General features: G+C 41.7%; 1 protein-coding gene and 1 long non-coding RNA gene across 5 annotated transcripts in view; one reads left to right on the top strand and one right to left on the bottom strand.

Moving 5' to 3' along the window:
- MXI1 (MAX interactor 1, dimerization protein) overlaps window positions 1-21303 on the bottom strand; it is a 101999-nt gene that overhangs the window by 72672 nt on the left and 8024 nt on the right. For 2 of the 4 annotated variants that reach the window (XM_072622045.1, XM_072622051.1), the window contains exon 2: window positions 4304-4433. In XM_072622045.1, coding sequence (XP_072478146.1) covers window positions 4304-4433 — 130 coding nt within the window. Of the gene's footprint in view, window positions 1-4303; window positions 4434-6125; window positions 6501-21303 lie in introns of those variants that run through there. The other 2 variants (XM_072622058.1, XM_072622069.1) reach the window with 2 other exon arrangements.
- LOC140512770 (uncharacterized) lies at window positions 6526-9536 on the top strand. The gene is made up of 2 exons (XR_011969904.1): window positions 6526-6774; window positions 9175-9536. It is a non-coding gene; the product is annotated as an uncharacterized lncRNA (long non-coding RNA).

Below are 21303 nucleotides of genomic sequence, written 5' to 3'. Positions count from 1 at the left end.
AAGTAAATCCAACACCAGATTTTGGTTCAGCATAAGGAAAGCTTTCTAATCATTAAAGTAATCCAAAAATGGAATGGAATAGTGAGATCCCTGTCACTGAAATAGATTTTGTAGAGGGTATTTCTCTATTTGATAGCAGATTGGAATAGATGACCTTTGAGGTCTCTTATAACTCTATGAGTCATGTACATATTTGAATTTGGGTTTCTTATCGCTGCAATTTAACATCCAAATTTTTGTGACAGCTTACTTCCAAAAGCCAGGAATTTTGAAGGAATGGGTAGAGAGACCAGCTTATTCTCAGTACTTAATTTTGACAAATGTATTTTTTCAATACAGCTTTCTCAATACTGTGAGGCTACAACCTAAAACTCACTTTACAGGATTTTTTCTGGATTATGTACTGTTCAATTCAACAAGCATTTATTAAAAGCAATGAACTAAGTTAAGTGCTGGAAATACAAAGATTAAAATTGAAATCATCCTTGCCCTTAATAACCTTAAAGTCTATTGGTAAGATTATGAAATCTTTCTTCATTCCTTCCTTCCTAAAGGAAAATTATTAGGTGGTCTGGTTTGTGTACAGGCAGCCATTCCCCTCAAGTATTATCAACAACAATAAAATGTCTGTCATCTTTTTTTTAAAAATTGTATTTGTTTTTTGTTTTCAACATTCACTTCTATAAGATTTTGACTTCTAAATTTTCTCCCCCTCTCTCCCACCTCCCCAAGATAGTATGCAATCTGATATAAGCTATGAATGCATAATATTTCCACATTAGTCACATTAGAACCAAAGGGAAAAAAACCACAAAAAGAAGAAATAAAAAAAAAGAGAGAGAAAATAGTATGCTTCGATCTGCATTCAGACGCCACAGTTCTTTCTCTGAATATGGATAATGCTTGTGTTTTCAATCAAATTCCAAAGGCTTGGGCCAAACAGACAGCAAAAACACTGGTTCCACACACAAATCTATAGGTCTAGCAGTTTTCTAAATCCAGAAGTGCTATGTCATTACTATTATAATTATCAGGAATCTCCAGAACAGGGAAAAACTACTCAAAGATCCAGGCTGAGCAAAATGTTCAAAGTAAACAATAATGCACTTTTCAGAGAAAGTCTTGCAGTATTTTTAGTAAATTGTAACAGCATATTTTTATTCAATCCCATCTTTATCAGGTAGAATATGTAATTTAGATACCAGTAGAAATGCCAAATATGAACTTACTACTATAAAATTCTAGATCTCTGACATACTAACTAGAATCTCCGCAACTGTCAGTAAGTCACAGAATCATACACCTGTACAGCTGAAAAATACCCTCAAAATCACTCTCAAACCCTCATCTTACAAATGAACAAACTGAGGCCCAGAGACATGAAATACTCTCACCAAGGCTATGCAATTAATGGCGATGCTGACAGTTACTTAACCACCATGTTGGACTCGCGTGCCACTTTCTGTAGGAATCTTTCCTTGATTCCCTCGAGTTGTTGGTTCTCTCTCTTCAAATTATCTTCTACTTACTCATCTGTATAAATGGTGTATCCCCTTTAATAGAATGTAAGCTCTTTGAGGACAAGGGCTGTGGTTCATTTATTTTTGTATTCAGTGCCTGGCACATAGTAAGCATTTAAAAATATGAAATATACTAACAGAACTAATTAGTAGCCTAAAAAGAAACTAAATCTTTGACACCTAGTCCATTACTCTTTCCATCTTCCAGAGGTTCTAAACCTTGTGTCAATGAACTTGTTTTGTTATTTTAAAATATTCTGCTAACTATGTTTCAGTAGAACTGATTTCCCATGCAATGCTATGTTTTATTTTGTGCATTTTAAAAACATAATTCTGAAAAGGGGACTATACTCATGCTGTCTGAATAGAGACCGAAGCAACTACTTTTCACTTTTTTTTTTGTTTGAGTCTTCTTGCACAAAATGATTAATATAGAAATGTTTTACATGATTGCACATGTATGACCTACGTCAGATTGCTTACAGTTTCAGGAAAGGGGGGAAGGGACAGAAAAGAGGGATGGAATTTAGAACTCAAAAGAAGCCCAACAAATGTCAAAAATGTTTTTACATGTAATTGGAGGAAAAATAAAATATTATTTTTAAAGGGGGTCTACAGACTTCACCAGATGGTCACCCAAGAGTCCACAACACAAAAAGGTGAAGAACTCCTAAGCCATACCATATATGGTACACAATTTTAACAACATGTCAAATCCTTGAAAGCAACATGAGTTCTTAAAAATATGAGGATTTAAATATCTTGACCAGAAGAAAAATAATTAAAATAATGTAGCCTCTATGATAATAATGGCTAGCATTTTATAGCACTTTAAGTCTTATTAAGCACTTTACAAATATTACCTCATTTGATGCTGCACAACAATCCAGGGAGGCAGGGTTTTAAAAAAATTTTGAATTATATTTTATTTTTCCTTTTTTTCCCATATATCTTATTATCCTTATTTTACAGATGAGGAAAATGAGACAGAGATGACTTGCCCAGATCACACAGCAAAGAAGTATCTCAGGTCTTCCAGACTCATTTCAGCCTTGACATAATATGAAAAGCATACTTTTTTGCTACTGACAACTAAATACAGAAAGACATCAGATCTTACCTACCCCTATTTCTTTCTTATCCTGAAAGCAATTATTAATTTTACACAACAGAAATGTGTGTATCCTATCAGATTATTAAAGAAACGGCCTCAGTTTTCATGAAAGTACTATAACAAAGGCCCTCGTGGAGTCAGTGACTCAGAGCTTCAGGCTAAAGAGGACATGAAAAGCACCAAAGGAAATTCCCCAATCCACATATCCAAAGGAGAAACAAGGTCCAGGACCATCAAGAGGGTGGCTAAATACCCTAGCCAAAGCACACTGTGTTTTTCCCACCCCAAACATCTTTTCAGGGAAAAGCAAGTTAAAATGAACAGTACAGTAGCCATGGAAAAGGGAATTGCAAAAAGGCAACATGTAGCCTGAGAGGAATGGGCTATAGGAGAGAATAGTATAGATTTTACTTCAATAATACCTATACTGCATAACTGTAGTTAACTTACAATCCATTCTCTTCCTTGGTAAGATATATATACGCACACATATGTATAAATATATATATGTCTGATTTTTTACGCATCAATAAAAAGGAGCCACCCCTTTTTCCCTCAAAAGCTGACTAGTCACTGACCAACCATCTGGCTTAAAGTACCTTTCAGAACATAGGGCTGAGCTGTGTAAATCTAGGGATGATTCTGCACTGTCAAATCTGGATGCCTCACATTCCTCTAGATGACACTTTAGGAGTCAATGATGAAATCTTACTCAGTTTTTCTCTTATCAATTGGAAAAGCAAGATATGCGTATGTGTCTGTGTGTGTGTGTGTGTGTGTGTGTGTACATATATAATGGGGAAAGAGAACAAAGATCTTAGAAAAAGCATTCAGAAAAAGGAAAAATAAAAAGAGAGAAAGAGACAGCCAAGGTGAATCCTTGAAAATCATTAGTTCCCAAGAACAAAAACCTGAAGAGGCAGCCAGACCCTGCCAAAAAGTTCTCAAAAATGGAAGCCAACTATGTCTGAGTACACCCAGACAGGCATTTTTGAGGGATTTGTTCTGCTTGAAAGACAAGAAGCTCCTTTCAAAGTTTTGGGGGTTTTTTTTAGTTTGTTTGTTTGTTTTGTTTTTTGCTTTAAGGGTCTCCTGTCTCGGTTACAATACAATCAATCCAATCTTGTTTATTATTAAATAAGAAACTACAATTCCACAACATGCTATTCCCTCTCCCATACCTTATCCCTTCCCTCCCAATAAGACTATTTCTTGTTCTACCTAAATTATTCCTTAATACTTGACAACAAAACACTTTCCTGTTTTCTATCTTGCTGGGGATATTTTTGGCTTTTTGGACTCTTGTTCCTGAAAACTGGAATGAACCAGAGTCATATACAAGATTACTACTTGCATGTGTGCATGCACATACACATGTGCCAGCTCTCTTGAACCCATTATTTTCTTAGGCCTGTGACCTCCCTTAATAATCCCAGCAAGAATTCCTAAGGTCACCTCCACTGCTTTTGGTACCTTGTAGCCTCATCATGCTACATTATAGACTTTCCATTCTAACTGCTTTTTTTCTTAGAGGACCAAACCCTCAGTTCTTGCTTCCCTCGATATTCTTCTAGGTTTGGTGTTTGAACAGAACTGAATTCAGAGGATGTAGCATTGCTGCCTCAGCTTGTCCTCTCCAGCTCCTTTTCTGGGATCCTCAGAATGGTACCTGTTGGCAGTGCTGGTGCTGCTCCCACTGCTGTGTTTCTGTGCCCGGCTGAGTCTCCGTGGTGGCTTTGAGTGTTGCATTCGAGGACTTGGCAGGGAAGGGAATGATGAGGCATAGCCATGTTCACACTCTGCACAAAAGAGAAGAGAAGATAAAGAGGAATGCACCTGAATCCAGAGAGCCAAGAGCCCTCTTCCTGGCAACACGCTGTTGAAACAGAAAAAGATGAAAATGACATTCCAACTTACACTAGGGCAGTACATAATTACTCTGCATAGTCTTTGTTATATGAGATGGATCCCCAGAACCTAGTACAATGTTCAGCACACAGTCTGTTCAACTAAATAATTTCCCTATCACTAGCACATGTTCTCCCTCTTCATTCACACACATTCGCTGTACTACCCTACCTTACCTTTCCCCCAACCATCCCCTTACCTCTTGGGGCCCTTTTCTCCCCTCATTACCTTAATTCCCTTCCCCTTAACTTTCAAATACCCAAACTCCTAGGAATTCCATTTTCTGACTCTCCCTCCCCGTCAAAAATGCCATCCCCAGCAGATCCTTCTTTTGTGCACTCCAATCATATTTTCATCCACCAGAAAATATCTATTAACCACCAGCTACTATATGAAAAGCACTGTTATCAGGTATTAAGCAAAGTAGAAAAATAAGAGGCTCTCTTTTCCCCTTACTCTTCTCCATTCAATGGTTCCCCCCCCATCCTCCCCAAGTCCTCTTCTTTTTCTCCACTCTCCCCACATGGGTGTCCCCTCCCTCTCCATCCCTTCCCCTTCTTCCATCCAGAAGTCTCGGCCCTCCCCAGCTGTGGTCCCCATATGTCTCTTCTTCTACCACCCCCAATCCTGCGGTCCCCTCCCCTTCTACCCTCTCCCCCTCCATCCAACACTCCCCATCCCATGGTCTCCTCTCTCCCTATCCAATATTCCCTTTCTTCCACCCTTTTGCCCCAACTTGTGGTCCTCACTTCTACTGCTCGCACTATCCCACATCCGTGGTCCCCTCTCCCCCACCACCCGTCCATTCATCCCTCCTTCCCCATCCCGTGGTCCCATACCCCCTCTTCCCCACTATTTCTCGGTCCATGGTCCCCTCCCTCCCCAGCCCGTGGTCCCGTACCCCCTCTTCCCCACTATTTCTCGGTCCCTGGTCCCCTCCCTCCCCAGCCCGTGGTCCCGTACCCCCTCTTCCCCACTATTTCTCGGTCCCTGGTCCCCTCCCTCCCCAGCCCGTGGTCCCGTACCCCCTCTTCCCCACTATTTCTCGGTCCCTGGTCCCCTCCCTCCCCAGCCCGTGGTCCCGTACCCCCTCTTCCCCACTATTTCTCGGTCCCTGGTCACCTTCCTCCCCAGCCCGTGGTCCCATACCCCCTCTTCCCCACTATTTCTCGGTCCCTGGTCCCCTCCCTCCCCAGCCCGTGGTCCCGTACCCCCTCTTCCCCACTATTTCTCGGTCCCTGGTCCCCTCCCTCCCCAGCCCGTGGTCCCGTACCCCCTCTTCCCCACTATTTCTCGGTCCATGGTCCCCTCCCTCCCCAGCCCGTGGTCCCGTACCCCCTCTTCCCCACTATTTCTCGGTCCATGGTCCCCTCCCTCCCCAGCCCGTGGTCCCGTACCCCCTCTTCCCCACTATTTCTCGGTCCATGGTCCCCTCCCTCCCCAGCCCGTGGTCCCCTCCCCCACCCCGCCCCTCCCTCCCCACCGCGAGGCCTCCCCTCCCCCCTCACACTGTCCCTCCCCGTGACCCCGGCCCCGCCCCCGGCCCCAGGACCTCCCCCGTCCCCTCCTCCCCGCGCCGTTACCTCTCTCCCTGCGCTCAAGGAACTCGGCGGCCTCCAGCAAGCGCTGCACGTTGATCATCCGCACCCGCTCCATGAGCTCGGCCAGGGGGCCCCAGAGCCGGGGCGCCCTCTCTCCTCGCCCCCGTCCCTTCCCGGAGCGGCGGCGGCACCCACGGGTGGCTACTCACCGCCGCGGGGCATGCGAGGGGCCGCGGGGAAGCCCGAGCACCCCCGGCCCCAGCGCAGCGCCCCGCTCCGGCCGAGGCCGCCTCCCCCGCCTGGCTTCCCCCCCAGCCCCGCTCCGCGCCGACCCCGGCCGCTGTCAGGCAGGCGGCACAGTTTGTTTACCTCCCGAGCGAGAGCACGGGCGGAGGGGGGAGGGAGCACCGGCCCCCGGGCCCGCCCCCTCCCCGCCTCTTCCACTGCCCCCTGGGTAATGTAGTTTCCCCTCGGCCCACGCCCGAAAGGTACGCCGGGAAACGTAGTGCCCAATCTGCCTCGGTGCGCCTGTGTCAGGAAAGGATTCTGCCACGGCCGCTTGGAGTAGCGCGGGGGGTGCGGGCGGGCCCTGGGACCGCGATTTCAGGAGTGTGGCACAAACGCCCGTCCCTTTCAGGTGGTCCCATCTCGACGCGATTCGTGGCCCTTCTTTCCCATAAACCCTCCGCAGGTATCTGCCCTACAAGCTTTCTTCCGGTCATTTTTATATTGCGCCCATGTTTGGGAAAGGCTTGTAAGAATAACATTGTTTGTTGTTGTTTAAACAATGCCTGTCTCCTCCCCCAAGGCCGTCCTGTAGTGGGTGGGGGATGGGCACCAGCGAGAGCAGAGCCCGGCTGCTGCCACCGCTCTGCAAAGGCTTCCAGGTGGATACAGTAGCAACCCAGGGCTACTTTGCTGAGGAAAGGGAGGGGGGACTTTCCCCCGCAGGCTGTCCGTGAAGTCCCGTAAAAATGACTGGGATCTGGCTATTCAGAGTGATGGTGGCAGAGGGCAGAACGGGGAGCAGGGGGGCATCCTGGCATGCTTAGGTCCCATTTATAAAATTAACTTATATCATTCTGCTATATATAATCACATATTTACATTAATATTATATATTAACTAAATATGAAGTCCTCTAGTGACCAACAAGTAGATGTGCTACCTTAACAAGTGAGCCTTGGCAACGTTGATAAATAAAACCAGAAGACAAAAAGAAGGTATACTTAAATACAAGGAAAGCACTGGGGGTCTCCTTAAAGAGGCGAGTGAAGGAGTTAGTAGATTGGGGTAACAGGAAATATCATTTAATTGTTTCATACTGTAATGCTCATGATAAGCATTTTCAAGAAGGAAGCCCTGAAGATAATTGGAATTTACGTACCAACATGATGAGGTTCTATAAAAATTGATAAAATGCTTGAAATTGAATCAGTCTCTACATTATTTGGTGATCTCATTATAAAGGAGGAATATAACATCATTAAGGGCAAGGCCTTTCTTTTACATCATTTTTGTGCACAGTGCTTTGAGTAGGCACTTAACAAATGCTAGGTGGATTAGCTCAGGAAAAGGGAACATATGGAAAGGCAGATAAAATGCTTTTTTTTGGAAAATGGATTAGGAAGAAGAAAAACCAAAGGTGTGAAGACTGTACAGAAGTCTCATATCTATATATAATGAAAACTTTCAGAAGATGCAGGAGGTGCTGGACATGGTGAACACAAAATATAGTCATTAAATAGGAAACTGATTATATTTTAACAAACAGGAAAGGACTGCTAACTGACCTTGGTCATTTTCTAAATCAATTGATTTAGACTATTAGCTTGTGAAACAAAATCAATAGCAAACTAAAACAATTAAAAGAGGAAGAAAAGTGTGTAATTGAGACAACTACAACTTGACCTTTTTTAGCTATTAACAAAATATGGATAATGGATAAAAGAACAGATATGAACACTATCTTACCATTTCCTAAGGAAGCTTAATCAAAGTAGAAAAATTGTCATAGAGACAAGAATGCAGAAAACATGTAGGCTAGCAAACCATACTTAGCAGAGAGATACAGAAGCCAAAAGCAATACTGATTTAGAGTACAAAATTATTTATAAAGTCTTACAGATGAGGATAGTGGAAGATTATAAGGAGTGTCACCTACAAAGTATAAGAATTGGAAAAAACAAATCCAATAAAAGATCCAACTAAATAATCATCCAAAGGTAATTTTAAAATGTTGAAATGAGGAAGGCGAGTTTCAACTGTTTCAGGTGAAAAAAATGGAAACAATTTTTATAAAAATTATTTTCACCAATGACAGTGGAGACCCAATATACTGCATAAGGAAGAAACTGAATAAATGAATGAGAAAGCATTTATGAAATATCAGCTAGGAATATAAAGACAAAAGTGAGACAGTCCCTGAAGTCAAGGAGATTACATTCTAATGGGAGAGATAATACATACAGGGGAGTACAAAGTTCTGGACTGAGAGAACTGGAAGATCTGCATTCAAATACTGCCTCAGACACTAGCTGTGTGACCTTGGAAAAGTCACTGAACCTCTGCCTCAGTTTTGTCAACTAAGAAAAGGGGGTTAACAATAGCATCCACCTGCCAGGGTTGTTAGGACAAATGAGATGGTTTGTAAAGTGCTTCTCAAACTTAAAAATGCTATATAAAGGTTAGCTATTATTTTTGTCTAGGGAATCACAGGAATGGAGGCACCATAAAGAGAGTCCATTGTCATTCTCTTTCCAGAATTGTAGTATAGATTTCATTGCTATTTACAGAAAAAGACATAAAAAGTAGGAGGGTGGGGGCGGGAATATGCAAATCACTTGAAAGAAAATAAGATGACAAAAGCAGATTAAACAAAAATGAATTCTGTGCCAGATGTGACACAATTTTGAGGATGTTGGGGGATTATTAAAGAATATTTAAGAGGGAAGCATACCAAAGGGAGGAGAAAAAATCTTAGATCTTACTGTTAGCAAAAAGAGGAACTTTTGTGTTAATAACTACTAACCTATATACCATTTTCCTTTTTTCATTTGTTTTATTGATGTGCTTTGTTTTTATATTACAGATATTCTCAGATTACCCCATTCTGTGACTGGTGTCTTGCAGCAAAGTAAGACAACTAAGCAAAAATAAGAAGGTGGCCTCATCTGAAACTCATGCAGTATTTCACATCTGTAACATCCTCATCTATTTTAAATGTTTTTTTTTAATTAATCGAAATTTATTTTTTCTCCCTCCTCCAATTCCATTGAAAAAAACAAAATCCTTAATATGCATAGTCAAGAAAAATTCCCTAATTTGCTGTCTACAAAAATATGTCCCATTCTACACCCCAAATCTATCTCCTTCTGGTTAGGTGATGGTATGTTTCATCACTGGTCCTCTGGAATCATGAATGGACATTATAATGATCATATTTCTTAAAGGTTTCAAAGTTTTTGTGGTATCATGTACTATCCCATTTCTGCAAATTTTTTAGGAAAATAACCTTCACATGCATCAGCAGAATCCATGATGCAAGAATGGGAAGGGAGCAGGCTTTTTCAAACACTATTTTCTGGTGGACTACAAGTTTCAAGTCACATAAATAAAAAGCATAGGGAATACATGTCACCACCAATTGAGTACAAAAAAAGTATTTCATTTAGTAGAGTAAAATGATGCCTTAATATAATGCTCCTCTAACAAGATGTTTACCATGCACATGCCAAAATCACCCACGATTCCTTCAAAGATGTAATAACAGAGAAAGTTTCATTGCAAGACTATATTCAGGAATAAAATGAAGATTTATGTTTGCCGAGGAGACTAGCCAGTGTCAAGGAAGTTACTTGACATAGAGTCCAAATAGAAAAAGAGATTGTTTTTAGATGAAATTGCCGTCTGACCCCAGAACATTGCAGAGCTTCTGAAATGGGATCCATAATCATTCAAAAGATTTTGGCCTAATGTTACATTGGAATGACCAAATAGATGAAGAATGCTTATTTTCTAAAACATGATATACATTTGGGTAGACAACCAGTGAAGCTAGTTTACCTGTCCAGATATATGGAATGACAAAGTAGATGGCCCCTGATTGGGGAATGGCTAAATAAATTGTGGTACAGAAATGTAATAGAATATTATTATTATGTTGTAAGAAATAATATGTATGATGAATACAGAGAAGCATAAGAAGACTTACATGAACTAATGCAGAGTGAAGTAAGCACAGCCAAGAAAACAATATATAAAAGGTTACAACAGTGTATATGGGGTAAAACATAAAACATTTGAAAGTTGCAGAATTACAAAGAATGAATATGGCCCCATATATACTGAACAGATAATTTATATGAACAATGAGCTGTGCCCAAACTGGACAGGAGGAGCAATATTGCTCTTGGGAAACTGTTATCAGTATTTTTAATAACTCCAAAATCTTTCCTAAAATAAAGGCCCATATTTTTGAACAATATTCTTCTGATGATGCCATATGCCTGGGAGTCATAAAATATTCCAACTTCTGAAAGAAGTGAAATTAGGGCTCACTCAAAGGACAATGATAGGTGTGAGAGCACCCACTATGTGCTAGGAACTGTACTAAGTACTAAGGATACAAAAAAAGGTAAAAGATAGCCCCTGTTCTAGAGGAACTTACAATCTAATAGGGAAGACAATATGCAAATAACTATGGGCAAACAAGCTATATACAGGCTAATTTGGAAATGATCAACACAGGGTAGATGTTGGAATAGAGAGGTTGTGATAAACTTTCTGTGGAGGGAGAATTTTAGCTGGGACATGAAGAAAGCCATGGAAGCCAGGAGGTGGAGATGAGTAAAGAGAGTATTCCTGGCATGAGGGACAGCCAGGTAAAATGCTCTGGAGATAGAATGTCTTGTTCAAGAAAGAGCAAGGAAGCCAGTGTATATGGTGGGGGTATAACGTGTAAGAAGAGTAGAAATTCTAGTAGGGGATGGAGGGCAGATTATGAAGAGTTTGGAAAGACAAATAGAAGATTTTACCCGTGAAGAACTACACAAGAGAAGTCACATGAAGGAAGTCATCAGACACACAACTAGAAAAGAACATGGGTTGACCATGTGGTAAGAAGAACTCCTGCTCTAAATTATCCACTTGGTGCCAAGAGAATTAAAGGCAAGACTTTGACCCATTAGTTGTATGTCCATTATGGAAAATTTACAATGGTACATGGACAGGATAAGAGTGCATGGATAAGTCATAATCTTTGTCAGTGAAAGGAGTACCCACACTGACGACTTGATTCACCAAAGAACAAAAATATTATTTACAAAATACTAATCTTACAACAACTTTGCAATTTAGGAAACAGACTTCCTGTTGTTCTTTGGTAAATTTAAGTGGGTTTAGAAAGCAATGAGTTCAGTGCCCAGAGGTGGGAGGTCAAGGTATTTCTCCCTACCGTTCAAGGTTCCTAGGAGTAGCCTGCCCTACAGAAGGGGTAAAGTGGGGTTTGGTATATCAGATCTAGATCTAGATCAGAAAAGATCTAGGTCTCTCTCTCTCTATTTTGCCACTAACTAATGATGTGACATTGGTCAATTTCCCTAACTTCTCTAGGGCTTCTTCATCCATAAAAGAGATAAATCTGCACAAAATTGCTGTGCTATTATAACTAAGCAAACAGACAAAAATGCCTATTGAAAGCCGAAAATACCTCACAAAACTAACAATCCAAAAGTGAGAGGGACCTGCAGAGATCCTGGCTATGGGCAGATGTTCACCCAATGTATCTCAGATTGGTGGTTTGTAATTCCATTTTTAAAGATTTCCAGGATCTAAACTGCCCAGATTGGCTAACAGTAAACAAAAGGCCCAGAGTTATGACTAGTAGGCACTGTCCTTTCAAATGCAAGAAAATTTGAGCCCAATCACCTCCTGGGCAATAACGGAGGCCATATTAAAAAGTATCCACAAGCCTCCACAACCATCAACTACCTTGAGTCATAGTATAAACATCTGTTTAAAGTATATGGTACGGGGCAGGGAGGGTGGGGGGAAGGGGAGGGGTAGAGGGAAAGGGTTGTGGTTGCAGATTCTAGCAGGAACCAAAAATGACAATCTGCTTTCTGAGGGAGTCACTTCCTCTGTGTTCTGGAATGTCCTGAATATTAGCTCCAGAAGGAACCTTAGAGATCAACTCCTTAGAAAAAAAGAAACTGAGGCTTATAGAGGGGTAGTTACTTGGCTTCAGTAGAACAGTGAGCTCAGGGCACAGCTGGGACCAGAACCTATACTTCTCAATTCCAGGGCTGGTGCTTTTTCTACTATGTACCACACATTGAATATACAGTGTAAGTGATCTCCAATGAGTTCATAGGGTTGCAAACTTTTGCCAATGCTTTTAAATATTATACTTGGCACCACATTTAAGAACTAAAAATATGGTCCCTAAAATACAGATGTGTTCACAAACCACAGAAGACATTTTTTCTTTAAAAAAAGAAAGAAAAAAGACTTTGAATGGTTTTGCTTTCTCAGCTGGTAGCTCCGTACTCTCTGATCTGGGTTTTCCCATCATGTGTCAGTAACAACCATCATCAAGAAGGAAGCCAGAGGGAGGTCAGTATGGGACAGAATTACCTAAAAGGAATGCTCTACTGCTCAGTTCCACGGGGAAAAAAGCTGGTTTGCAGAGGTCAGCTATTTGGAGTGAGAAACTATGAGGATGCAATTTAATCTCATCTATTTACAAAGCACCTTTACAGATCTCAAGTTGCTTTGCTTCGTCCAAGAAGTAGCCCCAGGACCTTATGATACGCAGCTTGAGGACAAAGGAAGGGAAATACTACTTTCCACAGTAGGGAGTAATGATAGCCAGAAAAGTATATCGGGATGTAAATATAAATACGTTTAAGATAGGTTAAGATAGGTTATTAGGGAAGCTGGGATGTTTGGGGCAATGTCCCTGACCCTTGAAGGTTGACAGAAAGGACAGTCTTGATGCCATTTAGGGCCAAGCTTCCAGCACTATGGGTGGGGCAAATTACATTGTGGGTTCCACTGGGGAAAACAGTTTTATGTGGGTGAGGATAGCCTTGAAAGAGAAAAGAAGTCTCTAAAGGGCAGCTTTGTATTATATTTGTGACAGAATATCAAAGTGTCAAGCATATTTGTGTGTGTGTGTGTCTTATCTCCTCACACTAGACCCTGAGTTCCCTTTGGGCAGAGACCTAGCTGATCTATCTTTTCATACCCAGCTGTTTAGCACTGAAGTCACTCTACACATAGTAGGCTCTTAATCTACAGAATGTATGGGAAGACAGAGAGGCATGGAAAGCTTGTAGATTGATTATATGTCCCTGACTAAGCCTCTGGTAATTAGCACCAGTTGGGGAAGCCACCTTCTCCTCATGTGGCTGCCCTACTTGAGTCACTGCCCAGCTGTGGGCAGCGTGTTCCCCACCCCACCCTTGGAGTATTGGACCTGGTATAACCACCTCAATTACCTGTCCTCTATCCCATGTGACCAGACAGAACAGAATCCCAGTGGGAAGAGACCATGGGAAGGATCACATGTGGCACTTCTGATGTTCTTATGATGGAGCCGGGTACATTATAAGTTCCATATAGTAGATGGGAAAACTAAGGACAAGAGGGGAGTTCTCTTAGAGATAAGAGATTCCCAGACTTCCTTGCCATTAGCCCTATCCTGTCATTGTCTCTTGGAGGAGTCTGTCCAAGTGTCTCATTTGAAGATGGAAAGTTCCATGTTTGTACCAAGGTGAGTGATCCAGTGACCAATGTCAGTTTTATACAGAGTGAAATGTGAAAAGCTGTATGTTTCAGGGATTTGAGCTCTTTTCAGTTTCCAAAGTACAGATTGCCAAAAATAGTTATCAGCTATTCAGGGCCAATAAAGAGTATGTTTATTTCATGGATGGAACCAGGAGTGGAGACATTACAGGCAGATCAGATGACTTTCCCAAGTGACTTGTCCAAAAAGTGGTTAGTGTGTAGAACAGTTTTCTGCATGTGCATTGAATTAATCAATGACAAACTTAATCAAGGGTAGAAATGGTAAGGGGCTTTGGAAAAAAAGATCAAAGTCCCAGAATAAGTGACATAACAACAATAATGTTTCTGCCTTATTTTTCATCTCCCAGTGCTAACCCTACCTTCACATCCAAATACACACATGCACACACATAGACCATCCCTCCCACCCCACCCTCCAGTCCTCCCCATGCCCAAAAAACTCAGGGCAGAAGGGGAAAAGTACAGGACCCAGTCCATGAATCAGACATCCCTAACTCCTCATGTGAGCTCTTTCAAAGCCAGCCTGCAGTTAGAGTGCAGCGGGTCTGTATGCATAGAGATAAATTTGGGTCTAAAAAGAGTGACGTAATGATCTGCCAGAGAAGTAGTCTGCCAGATCCCATTCACCCATGCTGGCTGACAGCTTCAATCCAAGACTGGGACGCACTTAAATCAGGCGCCTAGGACATGGGAGGGGGGGAAAGGGGAAAGAAGAGCCATGGGATTCTGGGGAGGGGGAGAGGGAAAAGAAGAGAAAAGGAGGGTGTTCATCTGAGATCACAGAAAAATGGGAGTTTTTACTTCAGTTTTCTGATGGTGAGATCAGGCTGCTTGGCAGAGGTTCCAACAGCTGCACTTGACTCCTACTCTGGTCTCCCTCTTCCTCCTTAGAAAAGGGCTTTTAAAAAAACTCACATTTTATTAAATGGCCCTTACACAGCAGCCGATTTTCAGTGATAATAATGGATTTTGTCAATCTCACTGATGTCCTCTTCTTATTCTAAACAAATTGAATCCAAGAAGAATCTGCATTGCAGAAATCAATTAATATGCACATCTGAGAGACTTTCTAGGTCTTCATAACATAGGCATAGGATATTATTTTTCATGTGGTTTTAGGTGTCTGGTAGAATTCTGCTCTTCTGTGCCAAGGTCAATGTTTCACATTGTTTAATAGAGTTTCATAAGGCTTTAAAGGTTATCTAGCTCAGCCCCTTCATTTTATAGATGAGGAAACAGACCTAGACAGAGAAAGTGATTGGTTCAAGGTCATGGCAGAGCAGGGATTAGAACCCAAGGCACTTTCCCCTACACTGCCCTCCATCTTCTCTGTATATAATTTGTGGATACCTAGTTATTTACCTGCTATCTTCCTCATTAGAATATAAGCTCCTAGAGTACAGGGAGTTTTTCTTTTCCTTCCTTTTTATCCCCAAGGTTTAGCACAGTGCTAAACCCAGAGCACGTTTTAAATAAATGTTTGTCAACTGATTGCCTCTTAGCATTCTGCTATTAGAATTCACTTATGCCATTTAATTTAAAAAGTACTTTACAGTCTTTTTCAATTGGGGTTGGGGGAAAGCTTGATTTATAAATATTCAGATAGAGAAAGCTGTATTTTCAAATCAGCCCACAAATTAGTAATTATTTCATTCTTTCTTAGCAAATGGATCTCTAAATCCATCAGTCGATGCTGATAAAACCAGTCCTTCAAACCATGCCTCTTCCAATGAAGAAGACCACCACAGATCTTCGGTACAGGGAAGGAAGCTACAACATTCTGGCGAGACTGCTTGCTTACTCTGTTGCATCTGCTTGGGACAAGAATGAAGCTGGTTTTTTCTCCTATTTACCACCAACTTCCTGGTCAACAGAAACTGACCAAAGCTTCTCAGAGGCTACCAAGCCTTTGCATAACTGTTCAAGCAAATAATGTGAACATCCTGTCTTAACTAAAGTCCCACCTTGCGGAGGAAGCCTTCCCTAATCCCTCTTAATTCCAGTACTTTCTGTCATTTAGTTTTTTCCTCTTTATCCTGTATGCAGCTTGCTTTGTAAATATTTGCATGCTGTCTCTTCCATTAGATTGTAAGTGGCTTGGGAGCAGGGACTATCTTTTGCCACTTTTTGCATCCTCAGCATTTAGCATAGTGCATGGCACATATATAGTAGGCATTTAGTAAGTAATGACTGATCCATTGTTACAGTGGAAAGAATATTGTAAGAGGAGTCAAGAGACCAAACTCCGCCACTGTGAGAATGAACAAGTCACCCCCTGCTGTGGGTCTATTTTGCTTGTCTGTAAAATGAGAACTTTAGCCTGTGGCCCCTGAACACGACTCCAGCTCTAAAACTGTATGGTTTTATCTCCTCTTCTTTTTCTCAAATGCTTTATCTGTAAAGCAGAGATGATGTAACACCTTATCTGCCTTCAGGCCAGATCATCTCCACAGCTGGAAGGCTCTACAACACCTGGCTCTATCTAGTTTACTGGATTCTAAGCTCCTCTATTAAGATCCAGAAGGGCAGGAGCCAGGTCATAACAACTTTTGTATCTCACTCATCACATCATAGTATTATGTTTTGCATGTAGTAGATTTTTAATAAATGATGGTTGAATTCTAGAGAGTCTAGGATGGGGCTATTGTGACATGCAAAAGAATTTACCTGGATTTCCACGCACTATTCATCAATCTATGGTTTCTTCTTCTGTGTAAGCAGCTAGAGAGATGTAGATTCAAATTCTACCTCAGATGAGCCACGTAAACTCTCTGAGCCTCAGTTTCCTCATCTGCATGTTGGGGAGAATGATACCATCTCTAGTCCCTTTCCTTCTAAAGCACATCACCACCACCCTGATTCAGGGCTCTTATCACCTCTCCTCTGGACTGTTACAACAGCCTTCAAATTGGTCTCCCTGTCTCAAGTCTCTCTACATAAAGCAACATCCATTTAGTTACCAAAGTGATTTTACTAAAGTATAGGTCTAATTCTGATATCCTACTAGTCAATAAACTTCAGAGGCTCCCTATTACATTTAGGATCAAGTATAAAGAAAGTCTTTTCTTCAGCATTTACAACACTTCCAGCAGGCCCTTTCCTATCATTTAAGTCTTCTCACACTTGTACGCTATGGCCCACCTCCTCTGACCGACTTGAAGTTCCTTCCACATTCACTCCAACTCTTGCCTTTACACTGGTTATGTGACATGCTTGGACTATTCTCCCTCTTGACCTCCACTTCTTTGCTTTACCTGGTTTCCTGCAACACTAATCTTCAATGTCTCCTCCAAGAGGCCTTCCCCAGTCTACCCAGCTGTTAGTGACTTTCCTTCTGAAATTACTGACCTTCCAATCCATGTAAGGATACTACATAACTTCTAGGTACCTAGTTATTTACCTGCTGTTTCCTTCATTAGAATATAAGCTCCTGGAGCAAAGGGACATTTTCCCTTTCTTTGTATCCCCAAGATTTAGCACAGTTCTAAACACAGAGCAAATTTTAAATAAAAGCTTGTTGACTGACTGGTTTACTTATCTCTCCCCAGTTGTCCTGTGGATCAGCTAATCAACAAAGACTTATTAAGCACTTCCTAAGGGTCAGGTACTGTTCTAAGCTCAAGGAATACATAGAAAGGCACAAAAAGTCCCTCCCCTCATGGCAGGGGTGGGGGGAGTTGGGGGTGGAGGGGTAGGAAAAGTTTCTTTCAGAAGGTGGGACTTTAACTGAGAATGGAAGGAAGTCAAAGAGAGAGAGAGAACTGAAGCAAGAAAGTGAGGAGTCATAAATGAAAAACAGGGAAAGATCTGTTGGAATTTGAGCAAAAAAAGAGAAGAAAAATAGAGAAATAAAATTACATTAAAACAATTCTAAGAGTTAATAGCTGATGTGATTATACTATAAACCAAGCCTAAAATGAGATGTAAAAATAAAGTACATAAAGCAATTTGCAAGCCTTAAAATGCTACATAAATGTAAGTTATTATTGTCATCATTATAGGGACTAGTGAAATTCTGGTTTCTCTTTAGAGTGGCAGAAGGTTGGGAACTGTCCATCTCTGCTTCTTTACTCCCCCTCCTCCCATTCTTTCTCCATCTCTTTTCCTCCCAGTAGGAGGGTCCAACCAAAACAGATAATTCATGTCCAGTTTACCTGAACCTCCTGACTATAGCTGGTGCCCAGTAACATGGTCATAGTTCCACAGCAACATGTCCAGAAGTCACAATAAAAAGCTTCAAAAAAGTTAGATCCCTTAAACTCAGATTTGACTCCTATCTCCTTACTAACCCCTCCTGTCATCTGAAAAGGGAGGGAGTGCTTCAGATCCCCAGTGTCCAGAGCAAAGCCTTTGTTGACCCTTGTGAAGCAACCTTCCTAAACTTTGAGATGTTCTAAAGGCCCCAGCTGCTTGACCAACTGGGATACAGACGCAGACTTAATGATGTGAGCACATGTGACACCTGCCCTCCCAAAGCCTTCCTCAGAGGAGAAATGTCTGGGAGGCCACCAAGGAAAAGCACTTGAGGAATTCCAAGACTGCCATGGGCTCATTGAGTCTGGCTCCCATACAGGTCCTTCTGTGGCTCCCAAGCCATCCCCTTCTTTGCCCGGTGACAGTGACAGGATTCCAGGAGCTGGTGTCAAGGATAAAGAATGAACAGCAGGAATGTGGATTGCTCCCTGCAGTGTAAATACTACAGAAGCAAAAGCAGGACAAGGGAGCTTTCCAACCCATTTGTACCCTTCCTTCCTACCCTCACATTGAGCAGCCTTGCTGTCCATGCTCCACTAACACGCCCACCCCTGGCCCATAGGCCCGGGAAAGCTGTCCTTCAGGAAGACAGACATAATCCACCCCATGAGGTGTCTCATAAAGGTTGTACTGGGTGGATGAGTTTACCAGAGGATGCTGGGTAGGGAGGTACCATCCATGCAAAGTAGAATGGAGGTGACCTCTCTCAAAGGGAAGAGACCACTTTGTCCTCAATTTCAATGCCTAACAGGCATTGAACAGGTTTTGGCTGTCCTCTGCCAGAGGATGAGTAGTAAGAAAACAGGTTGGAATATAAGCCAAGACCAATACGGCCTGGCCAAGGCGGGATACACCCTACCTAACAGAGGCCTCAAGGGGGACTTTACAATTCCAGGTTCAGTTTCTGGTTTTCCTGTCGATTATCTCCTTCTTCAGCTATCTATGTCTCAGTGATCCGGTTTCTCCCTCTGAAAATAGAGAGCAGGAAATACTTGCTAGGGACCTCTTTGGGGACTGACTACTGTGTACACAAGAACTCAATTTCAACTTGTGAGAGGGACAAAAGTGGAATGAGAAAAGAAAGGGGCTAAGAAAGACAGGACCATTTTAATACTTTGTATCTGTACAATGTTTTAAAACAAAATTTTACATACCGATTACTAGCTAGATGGTCTACAGCAATAATGTCAGATTCAAATAGAAATAGATTCCTGCCTGCTTCACACTGACTTAGAAAAACACAAATTAACATTATCTAGGTTATATGGTATTTTAAAATTTATTTTGTTAAAAATTTCCATATTATATTTTAATCCAGTTCAGGCCCCACTCAGGAGTCTTGCTAGAGACTTGCAGACCTGGAGCACGAGTTTTACACCTCTGGTCTGGAGACAATCCTCACAAGTCTTAGAAGTGGGTCATGCAAACATTTTGCAGATGATTATAAGATCATAGATTTAGAACTAGAAGGAGCCTTAGAAGTTATCAGACCCAATCTCCTCATTTTACAAATGCGGAAATGGAAACTCAGAGAGATTTCAAGGTGACATAGCTAGTAAGTGTTGGATTGGAACCTAAGTCTTCCTGACTTCAAGTTAAGTCAACTTCCTGACTTCCTGACTCCAAGTCAAGTACCCTATCCCGGGCCCAGAGAAGTTGAAAGACTTACCCATTCACACAGCTAACAAATGACAGAGCTGGACCTCCAAGCCCAGGTCTCTTGAAGTACTGGGTCCTTTCCATTGTATCATGAGGTTTTATCTTATAGAGAGTACTCTGAGTGTTCTAAAGAAATAGAGGAAGCAGTGTTATCTTGGCCTGGGATAGAAAAAGGATTTAGGGATCTCACAGGGCAATGATGGGACCTTACATAGCCCAGGACAATGGTTGTACCCTCTCCTCGGTCCAAGAAAACAGAGCTGCAAAATGTCAGCTCTTATTTACAGATCTGCCTACATAGGACATAAGTCAAGACAGTAAAGTACTTATGCTGTCTTAAGTCATTGCAAAAGAGCCAAAAACACAGAGGCTCAAATACTACAAGTTCTGCCTGTCCAATTCCTACCTACCCTCAAGGGCCCTGATGAAATGTCACTTCCTGCATGAATCCTTTCCTACTCCCTCCTACAGGAAGTGATGGTTCTTTCCTCTGCACTGCCATAACATTTTGCTTCTCTTTTATGAACATACTCATTTCATCCTGTAGCAGTTATTGGCATACCTCTTCTCGCAAATCCCCAGTAGGCAAGGGCTATCCTTATGTTCTTTTGTGACCTCCATAGCACCTGGCATTGGCCCTTGCCCATAGTAAGTATGCAGGAAATACCTTTTGAATGAATAAATGAATATTAAATTATGACTTCATGAAAATAATAATCTATTTTTTACAATAGCATTTTTTTTAGACTTACCATTTATATTCTGATCAGAATGCTATTAAAACATGGTTGTTTTTCCTAAACTCATGCTGGAGTTGGCTATCAGGGCCCGGCACTAAGAGCTGGATAAACAGCCAGGGATTGCACACAAATTATAAAATTAAAAAAAGCGGGGGGAGACACTCTTCTCAAAAGAAGCTGTGGTTTTTGTGCTATTAATAATGGCTGGAAGTCAAGATGAAGTTATAGGTAGAGTATTCTCACCCGAAAATGGGCCCTACTTTTAAAAAACTGGCATATAACCAAAGAGTCCCTGCTGGAAGTGATCTCTTCTTAGAAATCATAACATGGTAGAGCTTAAAAGGCCCTTAGGGATTGTCTCGTTCAATCCACTGGCTTTTGTTTTTGTTTTTTTTTCCAAATGGTAAAGTAATTCATTGAAACAGCAATATAATTTGGAAAAATCAAACAATGGAATCATTCTTAGCCCACCCATACTCAAATCTTTACAATCTCCCACAGATTCACAGATTCACATTCCTAGTAAACTCACATTTCAGAGGTGAGGACATTGCAAAATCTCTGACACTTTCCTCAACCAAAGTTTCTTCAGAAAATTTAACTGTTTGGGGTGTGCCACTTTTCACTATCTCTCTATTCCTTTATTTTCACAGAAAAGCATGTGGAAGTTCAGAGAAAGAAATAATTTGTGCAAAGTTATACAGCTAGTTGCTGGCAGGACCCAGGTAGAAACTTGTCTCCTAACTTGTAGTCTA

The sequence above is a fragment of the Notamacropus eugenii genome, chromosome 1 (assembly GCF_028372415.1).
Source record: "Notamacropus eugenii isolate mMacEug1 chromosome 1, mMacEug1.pri_v2, whole genome shotgun sequence".
In the NCBI taxonomy this organism is placed as follows: domain Eukaryota; kingdom Metazoa; phylum Chordata; class Mammalia; order Diprotodontia; family Macropodidae; genus Notamacropus; species Notamacropus eugenii.
This window is presented reverse-complemented; position numbering and strand designations above follow the sequence as displayed.